The 14,384-nt window shown below is 41.8% G+C and overlaps 1 protein-coding gene across 2 annotated transcripts in view; it reads right to left on the bottom strand.

Moving 5' to 3' along the window:
* The window catches only part of LOC137374570 (capZ-interacting protein-like), a 78,835-nt gene extending 68,940 nt beyond the window's left edge, over positions 1-9,895 (bottom strand). The window contains exon 1 of one of the 2 annotated variants that reach the window (XM_068040861.1): positions 9,493-9,895. In XM_068040861.1, the coding sequence (XP_067896962.1) occupies positions 9,493-9,498 (6 nt within the window). In that variant the 5' untranslated portion in view covers positions 9,499-9,895. Of the gene's footprint in view, positions 1-8,229; positions 8,377-9,492 lie in introns of those variants that run through there. The other variant, XM_068040862.1, reaches the window with a different exon arrangement.
* Positions 9,896-14,384: the final 4,489 nt, after the last annotated feature.

Genomic DNA, 14,384 nt, shown 5'->3' with positions numbered 1-14,384 from the left:
TAGACTAATCACTGAGTGCCATCAGTCACTGTTTGATCAGCTGACAGGAAACACACTTACCTCACAGTAATGTTGGTTCAAATTGTCTGTAGCACCTTTTTCTCATTTTTAAAAAAAAAACCTCTTTTGTAAATTTTAATGATTACCAGCCAAAAAGGCAGATTAAAGCAATTTCATACAGTTTGATTCCATTTGTAGAATGATAGAAAACCAGCCAATAAAGAACCAATACTTCTCAGTCAGCTAATAAAGTCCTTAACCAGTATACATTATGAAAATTTAATTCATTCAATTGTGGAGTGCATAAAAGACAGCAGAAAATCCAAGTTCTGATGTAAAATCACAGACCTGAGACATTAACTCTGTTTTTCTCACCACAGATGCTGCCTGACCTGCTGAAAATTTCCAGCATTTTCTGTTTTTGTTTCAGATTTCCAGAATTCACAGTATTTAGCTTTTGTAGAAAATTCAAAAAGCCTGTTTCACAACTGGACCATGAGTGTTCTAGTATATAGCATTGTAGTGAAACAGCATAACACTGGGGAGGGCAAGGAAGCTCACTATCATTCTCCAGAGATTAAAACCATGCCAAGATGACACAAAGCATGTGGGCTTACATGGCACATGGACTGCAGTGGTTCAAGAAGGCAGCTCACCACCACATTCTCATGGGCAATAGGGATGTGCAATAAATGCTGGTCTGGCCAGCAATGCCCACATCCTATGAAACGAATATAAAAAAAACTTGGCCTGAACATTATGAGGAGCTGAAAAATCCAAGTTAAAGTAGGAATTGTACTTTAAATTAATAGCATAGGACAGATATGGAACTGAAGTTAAATGGTATTTGTTATAGATCAATGCAAGAAAGGCTTTACTCACTGTGTGTCAAAAAGCCCTCAAAATTTATTCCACTGTTATATTTAAAGGCAAATTTCACGCATAATTTTCTGGTCAGTAGCAGAGAAAACAGATTTAAGACCATTGAAAAAAGAACCAGTAGCTATGAAGAGAGGTTGAGTAGATTAGGATTATTTTCATTAGAAAGACGGAGGTTGAGGGGGGACCTGATTGAGGTGTACAAAATCATGAGAGGTATAGACAGGTTGGATAGCAAGAAGCTTTTTCCCAGAGTGGGGGATTCAATTACTAGGGGACACGAGTTCAAAGTGAAAGGGGAAAAGTTTAGGGGGGATATGCGTGGAAAGTTCTTTACGCAGAGGGTGGTAGGTGCCTGGAACGCGTTGCCAGCGGAGGTGGTAGACGCGGGCACGATAGCGTCTTTTAAGATGTATCTAGACAGATACATGAATGGACAGGAAGTAAAGAGATACAGACCCTTAGAAAATAGGCGACATGTTTAGATAAAGGATCTGGATCGGCGTAGGCTTGGAGGGCCGAAGGGCCTGTTCCTGTGCTGTAATTTTCTTTGTTCTTTGTGAAGAAATTCATTTTATAATGCAGTGAGTAGTTATGATCTAGAATGCAATGGCTGAAAGGGTGGTGGAAGCAGATTCAAAGGTAACTTTCTAAAGGGTATTGGATATGTATTTGAAAAGGAAAAAATTGCAGGGCTATGGGGAAAGAGCAGGGCAAGAGGACTAATTGGTTAGCTCTTACAAAGAGCCAGCTCAGGTGCGATGGTCCAAATTGCCTGTAAGATTCTATGACAAGTGGGTAAATAGTGGAACAGATGGTGGATGCATCCAGAAGTAACCACTAATATGATAGGAAACAGACTGTGCAGTAAAGACTGGCTCGGGTATAAAATTAAAACCCGACCCAGGCCCGACCCGACCACAGCCAACCTGAGCCCGACCCGAACCCGAGCCCTTTAATTTTTTTTGCGCCCGACCCTACCTGACACGAATCTCCTTCATCTGTCCCGGCAGCAGGCTATTCCTGCAGCTGGAGTTGTGGGGAATCATGGGTAAGCCTGATCCTATGACTTCCCAGAAGCACTGTCCAGCCCAAACCGACCCGAGCCCGAATGCTGGAGTCGGAATTTCAACCCGACCCAACCCGAACCTGACACATGACATCCCAAATTGACAAGATAAGTTATGGATGACAAAGGCCATTTGGTCTATTTCATCCTTCCATCCAACTAACTAACCATCCATCCCCAAAAATACTATATTCCATGAACTGGGAAATATGACTTCACAAGCTGCGATCTTTAGGCTCAAGAAGAGACTTTTCAGAGGGAAATAGACAATAGATATACAAGAATAATAATGGGATAAAGTAAACCTCGGACAATATTTTCAGGCACACCAAACAGCAGGACAAGAAGGCACAACTGGTTCAGAGTTGTCATGGTCAAGTTCTAGAGAGACATCAGGAAGTACTTCTTTGAACCGAGGCAATGAGTTTCTCGGAATGGTGGTCAAGGCCAGGACATTGGGCCGATTTAAAACAGTGAGATTCCACAATGAGAAAACGATAAGGTTTGTATTTTGAGAGGCTCTTTTATCTGAATATATTGTGAAATTACAGTTTTATAAAAGGCAACCTCTCAACAGTGTGGGATCTGAAGAGATCAACTAGTATGTCCCAAATTATACAGATATTCTATGATTTACACCATATTTTACAATCCTAAATTTATAAATGTGTTTTGTTATTCATAATATCCTATCTGTTCTATTCACACAGCAAGAAGATTCAAATGAACTGCATTACATGAATAAGAATAGTCAGCATAGCCCCAACCTTCACCATGCACTTGAATTAAAACAAGTTTAGTTTAGTTTAGAGATACAGCACTGAAACAGGCCCTTCGGCCCACCGAGTCTGTGCCGACCATCAACCACCCATTTATACTAATCCTACACTAATCCCAGATTCCTACTACATCCCCACCTGTCCCTCTATTTCCCTACCACCTACCTATACTAGGGGCAATCTTATAATGGCCAATTAACCTATCAACCTGCAAGTCTTTGGCATGTGGGAGGAAACCGGAGCACCCGAAGGAAACCCACGCAGACACAGGGAGAACTTGCAAACTCCACACAGGCAGTACCCAGAATCGAACCCGGGTCCCTGGAGCTGTGAGGCTGCGGTGCTAACCACTGCGCCACTGTGCCGCCCTAAGTGTGGTGAAGTGCTAATAAAGGTGGAGTTTGATGTTGGGCTAGTAGCTCCGGGGTGAAGATTAACATGCTTTCTGCTCCTCCTGAGTTGTCTGCGGATACCAATCAGAGTAAACCTATTTCCAGTGGGGAATATGACAACAAATGGATTATGTTGAGCTATCACTTGCCTCCATACACACTCAGTGGAAGGGAGTAAGGTTAGACTGGAGCAAGAAGGTATGGCTGGTTTCAGTTTGTTTGTAGAATGTTTTCTCCTCATCTTCTTTGGTTCTATCTGGCTACAATGCCTACCCTGCTGCTGGACACAATCTTTTCCCTGATCTCCCATGGCTTGCTCCTGCTCCTCTTAAAAGCCCATGGTGAGGCACTTTCCATCAAATATTATGAAGCATGTAGCATAAGGTTATTATTTTTCTTCTTTTCTATATACAAAATTGCAAAGCATTCCCCCCTGACCACTGCAAGCATCAGAAGCATTTCTACAGCACCCCAATGCCCGTTATTTGCTTATGTGCCATGTGTCTTGTTGCATTTGTTTCTTCCTGGAAAATGGGGGTTGTTCAGAGCTGTTCGCCGTTATGGATTGGCTGCATGTCCCATATCTGCAAGGAACCAGCAGTCCATTCTTCCTTTTTCTTTCAAAAGCTGTGTGATGATTCATTTGTTCTGAGTAAAGGTATAATTTGTACTCCTCAGGAAGCTTGCATCATGTGCATTAATTTCTGTTGGAGTTGCACTCTATTTATAAGTGGATGAAGTAAAAGCACTTCCACTTTATGTATGCCATAGGGTTGTTAGTAGTTGAATGAATAGTTACATGCATGCGGTAAATGGTGCTCTTCATTTTGGGGAAGCCATCAATGTAGTAAGATTACAGATGGTTCTGCTGTTGTGCTCACTAGTGAATGTTGAAACAAGTCTTCAATTACCTCCCTAACATGGCTGTAGACAGAAAATCAGTGAATGAGTCCGGTTAGGTCTCCTGTGGATCCCTGAAAGTTGAGGGAGGTGGTGAGCTTCACTGCCATTGGTAGTGCAGAATAGATGTTTGACAGTCCCTGTAGATTTTTGTGTATCATGAAATACACAACCTATTCTTCAGTCTCAGCTTCATTGTGTACTATTCCTTTGTCAGTCATAAACATCTGACACTGTTTCAGTAAATCCACTGCTCTGTGAGCATGCAGCTCAAACGCCCTCTGCACTCCCAAGCTGCCCTCACCACCCTACTACACCAAAAGGCATTGTATCCATACTATTAAAGCTGAAACTTTTTTAGTGTTTAACTTTTCCAGTTCTAAGTGATATTAGTTCAGAGTTTGAGCTCAAAACTCACTTTTAATTTTTATGCACTCTTTCTCACCCCTGTACAATTTTGCATGATTACAGTCGTTAACAAACAATTTTGTTTTGCAATTTTCTGTTAACAAAGAACAAAGAACAAAGAAAATTACAGCACAGGAACAGGCCCTTCGGCCCTCCAAGCCTACGCCGATCCAGATCCTCTATCTAAACCTGTCGCCTATTTTCTAAGGGTCTGTATCTCTTTACTTCCTGCCCATTCATGTATCTGTCTAGATACATCTTAAAAGACGCTATCGTGCCCGCGTCTACCACCTTCGCTGGCAATGCATTCCATGCACCCACCACCCTCTGCGTAAAGAACTTTCCACGCATATTCCCCCTAAACATTTCCCCTTTCACTTTGAACTCGTGTCCCCTTGTAATTGAATCCCCCAGTCTGGGAAAAAGCTTCTTGCTATCCACCCTGTCTATACCTCTCATGATTTTGTACACCTCAATCAGGTCCCCCCTCAACCTCCGTCTTTCTAATGAAAATAATCCTAATCTACTCAACCTCTCTTCATAGCTAGCGCCCTCCATACCAGGCAACATCCTGGTGAACCTCCTCTGCACCCTCTCCAAAGCATCCACATCCTTTTGGTAATGTGGCGACCAGAACTGCACGCAGTATTCCAAATGTGGCCGAACCAAAGTCCTATACAACTGTAACATGACCTGCCAACTCTTGTACTCAATACCCCGTCCGATGAAGGAAAGCATGCCGTATGCCTTCTTGACCACTCTATTGACCTGCGTTGCCACCTTCAGGGAACAATGGACCTGAACACCCAAATCTCTCTGTACATCAATTTTCCCCAGGACTTTTCCATTTACTGTATAGTTCACTCTTGAATTGGATCTTCCAAAATGCATTACCTCGCATTTGCCCTGATTGAACTCCATCTGCCATTTCTCTGCCCAACTCTCCAGTCTATCTATATTCTGCTGTATTCTCTGACAGTCCCCTTCACTATCTGCTACTCCACCAATCTTAGTGTCGTCTGCAAACTTGCTAATCAGACCACCTATACTTTCCTCCAAATCATTTATGTATATCACAAACAACAGTGGTCCTAGCACGGATCCCTGTGGAACACCACTGGTCACACGTCTCCATTTTGAGAAACTCCCTTTCACTGCTACTCTCTGTCTCCTGTTGCCCAGCCAGTTCTTTATCCATCTAGCTAGTACACCTTGGACCCCATGCGCCTTCACTTTCTCCATCAGCCTACCATGGGGAACCTTATCAAACGCCTTACTGAAGTTCATATATACATCTACAGCCCTTCCCTCATCAATCAACTTTGTCACTTCCTCAAAGAATTCTATGAAGTTGGTAAGACATGACCTTCCCTGCACAAAACCATGTTGCCTATCACTGATAAGCCCATTTTCTTCCAGATGGGTATAGATCCTATCCCTCAGTATCTTCTCCAGCAGCTTCCCTACCACATTGTAGAATGGAAGCAACAGTCAATGTAAGAGTACAAACAGACAGAAAGTCCATTACTACTTTTTATTGCTCTTAATGTTCTGTCTAGCACCACTTACTCCCGATGTATGAGTCTCGCCTTATTTTGCTGCCATTTTCTGTTTATCAGCTTAATTTGGTACTGCCAAGAGCTGCGCAAAGATCACACGTCTGAAGTGAACAACATTATCACAGTATTAAATATAAGATTAGAGGAGCTTTTTATGCATTAATGAATGTGCAGAGCATCATATGACCTTCTAGAGTTACTTTACAATTCAGGTTAGAAACTGGCATGTGTTGTGCCCATTTTCCGGTGTAAAATGGCCACAAAGCATACCAATTTAGCAGTAGGACAGCCTGCAGCACTCTGTGCAGGATTTGGTCCCACTGCTAAATTTATGAGGCTCTTTTTTCAGGTATCCCAGGGCAGATGCCTGAAACAGGTTTTATTTCAAGGATCTATGTAAATTATGGGCCTAATGTCTGTTTTTATTTATTCCTTTCATGAGATATGGGTGTCGCTGGCAAGGACAGCATTTGTTGCCCATCCCTAATTACCCTTGACAACAGAATTCAGAGGGCAGTTAAGAGTCAACCACATTGCTGTGGGTCTGGAGTCACATGTAGGCCAGACCAGGACAGCATATTTTCTTTCCTAAAGCACAATAGTGAACCAGATGGGTTTTCACCACAATCGATGGTAGTTTCATGGTCAACATTACTGAGACTAGCTTTCAATTCCAGATTGAGGGATCCCAATGAGAAAATTATTGCTGATGAGCAGGACAGGTTCCAGCCCAGACTAAAATCAACCCCTTGGTTTCCATGATACTTCAATGTGATGGTTTTTTAAAAATACAGTAAATATAATATATAATAATATATATAGGGAACCTCATTTCAAGAGAAAATTTGGCACATCATATTTAAAAGGATCATAAGAGGCTTTGTTATCCTGCAGGAGATCACAGAATGGCTCCTTAATGCTCAATATTATAAGAATGAAGTAAAACAATTCATGAGATAATGGAATGTTCCTGAATTTGCAGTATTTTCAATATGTTGGAATGTACGTCTGTGCTCAAAGGACAAAATGTGTTTTCTATGAAGAAAGCACTAATCATCGTTGAGGCAACACAGGAAATTGTCTCAGTTGAATTTTAACAACAGGGCTCGTGAATTCACTTCTCTGTCTTTACTTAAAAATAAAAACAAATGTAGCACCCTACTAACTCAATGTTATTCAGTGATAATGTGATAAAAGATTAGTTATCAACAGAGCAGCTGGTCTCCATAACTTGGATCTCTCTTGCACACCTTCTTAAAAGCAGCAGCCGCAATCTAAGCAATCGCAAATGAACTTCAGCTGTTGCTACCCCAAACAAGGGTAAAAAAGAGAGTATGTTGTTATTATCTTCCCTTACCCTTCTAACTTTCCCCTTGTGGCTGCTGATGGAATTATTATTTGCTATATTTAGAGATATACTTCTATCGATTGCGTATAGTACAGAAGTTGTGAGAAAATAACCAAATCATTATTCCTATAATTACTGTGCCAACTAAGTGTTAAATTCTTAGTGTGTTAAGTATGTAAGCTCATATCCGCATAATTCAAGACTTATATAATAAAATTAAATAATCTTAATATGAAAGACCTTTGCATAGCATCTCCTGATTTTTTGACAAGCATTTTTATGTTTTGATAATGAATAAAGTGTTTGTGTTTCTATGGAAAAGCTTCCTTCATATCAACTCAAATGTTTAATGCTCTACACTTGTACATTTTAAAGAGCCAACATTTTCCTGAAATGTTATGCAGTCTGATGAGCCCACCTTCAATATGCTTTTATTGTTACAGACTTCTGAAAATCGTAAATGATTTTGAGCAAGAACAAAAAAATGAAACTATTATAATGGCAATATTTATCCTGTCTTTTATGACAGTAACAAGCTGCAATACAGTTCCACAGGCACCAGCAACTCTTCTAGGCAGCTATTCTTCATATGCACAGCAAACCAATGCCAGCAAGATATTCATCAATGTGCAGCATTCCTGATGTGTCCACATATACACATTTTCCAGCAGGAGTCACTTGCTAATAATCAGGAATAGGGAACCTTGGCTGTTAATATTCTCCCTAACCAGAACAACCCTCTGCTGACCCCAACAAGATTAGCAAACTTAGCCCAAAGAAGGAATCTCAAACTGTCCTAATTTGTATAGCTCAGTACCAGCCCACTTGTTGCTTTTACCAACTGAGCAATTAAAGCCTCTGAAAATAGCAGCATTTCTATTAAGAATGCACTCACAATTTTTTGCAGTTTGAATTTCCAATATTATTCCATAGTTGTATACCCGATGATTCTTCATCCCTTCCCCAGCAGTACAATCATGTTGATATAATGAGCTGCATTATTAACATATTGTTTGCCTTTGCTCCATGACCTTTTGGTCAGCTATGTGGCCAGGTCCAATCTGCACCTTCTCCTTTGTTATCTCTTGCCCCACCCCCACCTCACTTGCTTATAATCTGTGACTTTTCTAATATTTGTCAGTTCCGAAGAAGGGTCACTGACCCGAAACGTTAACTCTGCTTCTCTTTCCACAGATGCTGCCAGACCTGCTGAGTGATTCCAGCATTTCTTATTTTTGTTGCATTATCCAATGGTCGGTATCACTACCACCTGTTTTTCACTTTCTCCATCCAGCAATGTATAACATATCTCACCCTTAGCATGAAAAAGGAAAGTATGCACAGGGATATCCAGCATTAAGAATGGGTGTACAGTGAGTTCATACTTAAGGATAAGACACTCAACTTTGATGTGTTGCAACATACTGAGTGAGAAATAAGTTGGGCACTATGGAACGATTTGCACGGGCTATCAATTTTAACAGCAAAATGAATCATTCTCATTTCTATAGAAACAAAAAGAAAATATTGTCAATGGTTTTCCTTCATAGACGTTTGTGTAAAATTATTTTCTGTAATTAAATGCTTCTCATAATCAATGTATTTGTATTTCAAGCTTGTTTCATTTTTTTTTATTACAGCGATATGACTTCCACCTGACAAGTGTGAGGCACCATTTAATACACATTGCGTACCGCTTACACTCCATGCCTAGGATCAGATGTTCATAAATATTATTTATTTTAATTGTCGGGTTTGTTCAAAGAGCGACGAAGAAAATTTCAAAGTGTCAAGTTGAAAACAGCTGATTTATGATTCCTAACTTCGCAGCCAATTCTAAATACAGTATGATGGGAAAAGATTCACCAAAGTTGCACTGAACATTTACCTTTGTCAAATAACTGCTTCGGTCCATTACACAGAACCAATTCTCTACAGTAATTATGGTCTAACCTGTAACTTGCAGTTTAAAAATAAAATAACGATTTGCAATGTGAATAAAATCGCCACAAACGCCCTTAACACGAGCACCTATGTTGACAGGAATAAGCTAAATGGAGTTGACAAGAAACTGAGAAGACCGCGTGTAGACTGGGCAATGGAAAGTGACACATCTCGAGAGAGGCGATCTGCAACACGGCTGCCAATTACACCTTACCTCCATTTTCCCCAGGAGTCCTTTCAAACAATTTGTCTCTGCGTGCAATTGATCCTAGAGATATAGCCGTTGTGTTCTCTCTTCTCAGATCACAAAGTCATGCTCTGGCATAACACACATGCTACCCAGTCTCTCAGCTTCACATATCCTGATGACACAACCCTGTGGTCAGAGGCTGATCTGAACACAGCAAAGTCTACCATTAGACACAAGGGGGGTCTTAGGCGTCTAAAATCAGAGTGAAACTCCAAACAGCTTGGCTCAGTTCATATTCCCCGAATCTGCAATATCCACATTGTGTTTATAGTACGACCCAGAGCTTTAATTTTAAACGGTCGTCCGCACAATGAATTAACCCGTAACCGTGTGGACAGAGAACCCTTCCTCGAAGAGATACAGAGTTGCTGAACTCCTCTAAACAGCGTGTGCATGTCAGATTCTTTGCGAGGCGTTCCTCTTGGCAGCACAGTGAGAAAAAGTCGCCCCGATTTGTGCTTTTGGTCAAAGTTTTGTCCCAACCGTTACAACACGCTGAGTGATTAAATAAATAAAAATAAACGTTTGTGTCGCTTTTTTGACGTTTCGAGAAAAAAGTTTTGAAATGTTTTCGACCTGCCCTGATAATATTAGCTCCATATATAAGCCAGGAATACATAACTTGTTGACACTCTTTATAATATTAGTATGAAATATTTGTATTAGTGTTTTGGAGTCAATTTGATATACGGTCTTTCCTGCGTCAGTTATTTATATTGTAAACAGATAAATAAACAGTACTGTGTAACGTTTGATGACAGAAATTTTATTTTAAGTTTCATTCCTTTAAATGGTATACGTTACTGAGCACTTCCTCTTTTCATTTTTGATATGAGAAGGTCGGTTGTTTTTTGTTGGAAGGAAGCCATTGAACGGAAACCAGTCAGCTTTCAGGCAAGTGAAGGAAATGCGCTGCAATGAAGATAACATCAGCAAATTGAAATGACCCATACCCAGGACCTGTCAGATATAGCCACTGCGTAATAAGTGGTACAGCTTAACACAGTATATCACAAGCACGGTCATATAGTTTCATATAAATGTCGTTGGAAATGAGGCGAGAATATATTAGTGCAAACACAGAACCAAGTCCCCAACAGAATGTTTTTCCCAAAAATACTTTATTTATAAAATTTGTAAAAATACATAACAGTTCAAATTTGACATTACATAAAGTGCAATACAGATCAGTTTCTTTCAATACAATACATGAGGTGCCTCACTACATTTGGCATTACAGGTGAGATTATATATACATTTCATGTGGAACTTTCTCTGGTGCATATAGCCCAAGGGGTTTTTACATAGTTTCCAGCATCTGGGTATACTATGGTGGGAGGGCCTTACACAGTGGCCTTTCCCCATTGAGCCTTTGAGGCAGCTGACCCAAGCTTTAGTGTATCCCTCAACACGTCCCTGGGAACAGCCCATAGAGCACAGACGCCCGCGTTATGGAGTTTCTTGGGATGAATCATGACAAAAATCACTGCATCCCTTCCCAGACCTGCTTTGCAAAGGCACATTCCAGAAGGAGGTGGACAACGATCTCTTCCCCACCACAGCCACTTCAAGGGCAGCATGAAGAGGTAGTCAGACTCTGGGCATGCAGGAAGGCTCTGACGGGGAGCCACTAGCCAAGCTATGTCTTGGTGCTTGTTTGATAGTCCTGGCAATGAGGCATTCTGCCAAATGACTTTGGCAGTCTGCTTGGGGAACCATTCGACAGGATCCATCATTTTCTTTTCCTGCAGGGCCTTGAGGATGTTACGTGTGGATCACTGCCTGATAGACTTGTGGTCAAAGATGTTTTTCTGTACAAACTTTTCCACGAGGGGCAGGTGGTACGGCACAGTCCAACTGAATGGAACGTTCCGCAGCAACGTGGTTAGACTCATCCTTTGTAACACCGGGGACAGATAGAACCTCAGCATATAGTGACACGATGTTTGTGTAGCAAGGGTCCAAGCACAGTTTGATGCAGCCACACACAAAGGTGGCCAACAGGATGAGGGCAAAGTGGGGTACATTTTATCCCCTTTATTTAGTGGCTTAACATCCTGTTCCTGCCAACTGGGTCCATTTTCAATCTCCAGATAAAGTGGAAGATGGCTTGGGTAACCGCCATAGCGCAGGAGCAGAGTATGGACCAGACTTACACCACGTTGAGCAACACTGAGAGCGCCTCACACCTAATGACCAGGTTCTTACCTGCAATGGAGACGGAGCACTGCTCCCACATGTCCAGTTTCTGTTTTACCATGGCCAAATGTTCCTTCCAGTTTTTGGCGCATGCCCGGCCCCTCTGAACCATATCCCCACACCTTCAGGAAATCTGACCTGATAGTGAAGGGGACAAGGGATCGGCCCCGGCTCACGTCCCAAAGAACATGGCCTCACTCTTGCCGTGATTTACTTTGGTTCCCAAGGCCAGTTTGAAGTGGTCGCAAAGGCTCATCAGTCTGTGAACCAACAGTGGATCTGAGCAGAAAACGGCGACGTCATCCATGTACAGGGAGGCTTTGACCTGAATGCCTCTGCTGCCTGTGATTGTCACTCTTCTTATGCCCATATCCTTCCTGATGGATTCAGCAAAACGTTCAATACAGCAAATGAACAAGACAGGGGAGAGTGGACAGCCCTGCCTGACTCCAGATTTGAAGTGTGCAAAATTAAAGCACATGGGATTGGGGTAATATACTGGCATGGATTGAGAATTGGTTGACAGACAGGAAACAGAGAGTAGGAATAAATAGGTATTTTTCCGTATGGCAGGCAGTGACTAGTGAGGTACTGCAGGGATCAGTGCTTGGGCCCCAGCTATTCACAATATATATTAATGACTTGGGTTAGGGAACTAAATGTAAAATTTCCAAGTTTGCAGACGACACAAAGCTGGGTGGGGGGGGGGGGAGTGTGAGCTGTGAGGAGGATGCAAAAAGGCTCCAATGGGATTTGGGCAAGTTGGGTGAGTGGGCAAATGCATGGCAGATGCAGTATCATGTGGATAAATGTGAAGTTATTCACTTTAGTTGTAAAAACAGGAAGGCAGATTATTATCTGAATGATGATAGATTGGGAAAGGGGGAGGTGCAATGAGACCTGGGTGTCCTTGTACACCAATCGCTGAAAGCAAGCATTCAGTTGCAGCAAGCAGTTAGGAAGGTGAATGGTATGTTGGCCTTCATTGCAAAAGGATTTGAGTACAGGAGCAAGGATGTCTTACTGCAGTTATACAGGGCCTTGGTGAGACCACAACTGGAGTATTGTGTGCAGTTTTGGTCTCCTTATCTGAGGAAGGATGTTCTTGCCATGGAGAGAGTGCAAAGAAGATTTACTAGGCTGATTCCTGGGATGACAGGATTGACGTATGAGGAGAGACTGGGTCGACTAGGTCTATATTCACTAGAGTTTAGGAGAATGAGAGGGGATCTCATAGAAACTTATAAGATTCTAACAGGACTAGACAGGCTATACACAGGGAGGATGTTCCCGATGGCTGGGGAGTCCAGAACCAGGGTTAGAGTCTCAGGATACGGGGTATGCCATTTAGAACCGAGATGAGGAGAAATTTCTTCACTCAGAGGGTGGTGAACCTGTGGAATTCTCTACCACAGAAGGGAGTGGAGGCCAAGTTATTAAATATCTTGAAGAAGGAGATAGATATATTTCTTCATGCCAAAGGGATCAAGGGATATGGGGAGAAAGCAGGAGCAGGGTACTGAATTAGATGATCAACCATGATCCTTTTTGAATGGTGGAGCAGGCCCAAAGGGCTGAATGGCATACTCCTGCTCCTATTTTCTATGTTTCTATGTTTTCCGATTCCCCATTGTTTAACACTGCACTACTAATGTTTGTGTAGAGCAGTTGGATACAAATACGGTTTCCCTCCCCAAAGCCCATTTTGGAGAGCATGTCTATCATGTTGATGTGTGATATTCTGTCAAAGGCCTTTTCCTGGTCCACACTGATGAGGCAGGTGTCCTCACCCCCTGTCCCGTACATAGGTGATTATATTCCTGAGTAGCGCAAGACTAACAGAGATCTTCCTTCCAAGTACAGTGCAGGTCTGATCTGGGCAAATCACCACTCCAGAGCAGACTTCAACTGACTGGCAATGACATTGGACAGAATTTTGTAGTCCACATTAAACAGTGAGATGGGCCGCCAATTTCTGATTTCTTCCCTCTCCTCCTTCCGCTTATAGATTAGGGTGATGATGCCTTTCTGATGGATTCTGACATGCTGCCGGCCAGAAGCATACACACATATGCTTCCAGCAGGTCTGGGCCGATCCAGTCCCAAAGAGTCGAATACAACTCGGCTGGTAAGCTGTCGCTTCTGGGAGTTTTAGTTGTATCGAAGGACCTGACGGCATTTGTCAGCTCATCCAGAGTCAGCGGTTTGTCCAAACTCTCAATTAAACAGAAAAAAATATATAACATTGGACTGTAACTTTTTTGGGACTTTTTGTCCTTGCTGCTCGAGATGTTCTTTTGACTTCTGTATCTGAGCTACACATTTTGGTGAGACTTGTTCCCTTCATGCTGCTCAGAGTGTTTACACTTGTCCTGATATCCAGATCATTTTGATAGCACAAGCAAAAGAGAAACCCTTTCTTTAAATCTAGTAACTAAAGCAAATCTATCCTGTTATTCCATAGAATCCTCCTCACATCTTGGAGAGACAGAGGAAAAGAACAACACCAGACCTTTTTTTAGGTCAAATGAATTTAATTGAACAATAAACTTACAAGCGAATAAATAACAGTAATTTTATATATTAGTTGTTAAGACTATGTTAAGTTCTCAACTAATTTATACTTTATAATTTAATATGAATAGTTCTCTTAAATT

This window comes from Heterodontus francisci, chromosome 10 (genome assembly GCF_036365525.1).
Source record: "Heterodontus francisci isolate sHetFra1 chromosome 10, sHetFra1.hap1, whole genome shotgun sequence".
NCBI lineage: Eukaryota > Metazoa > Chordata > Chondrichthyes > Heterodontiformes > Heterodontidae > Heterodontus > Heterodontus francisci.
This window is presented reverse-complemented; position numbering and strand designations above follow the sequence as displayed.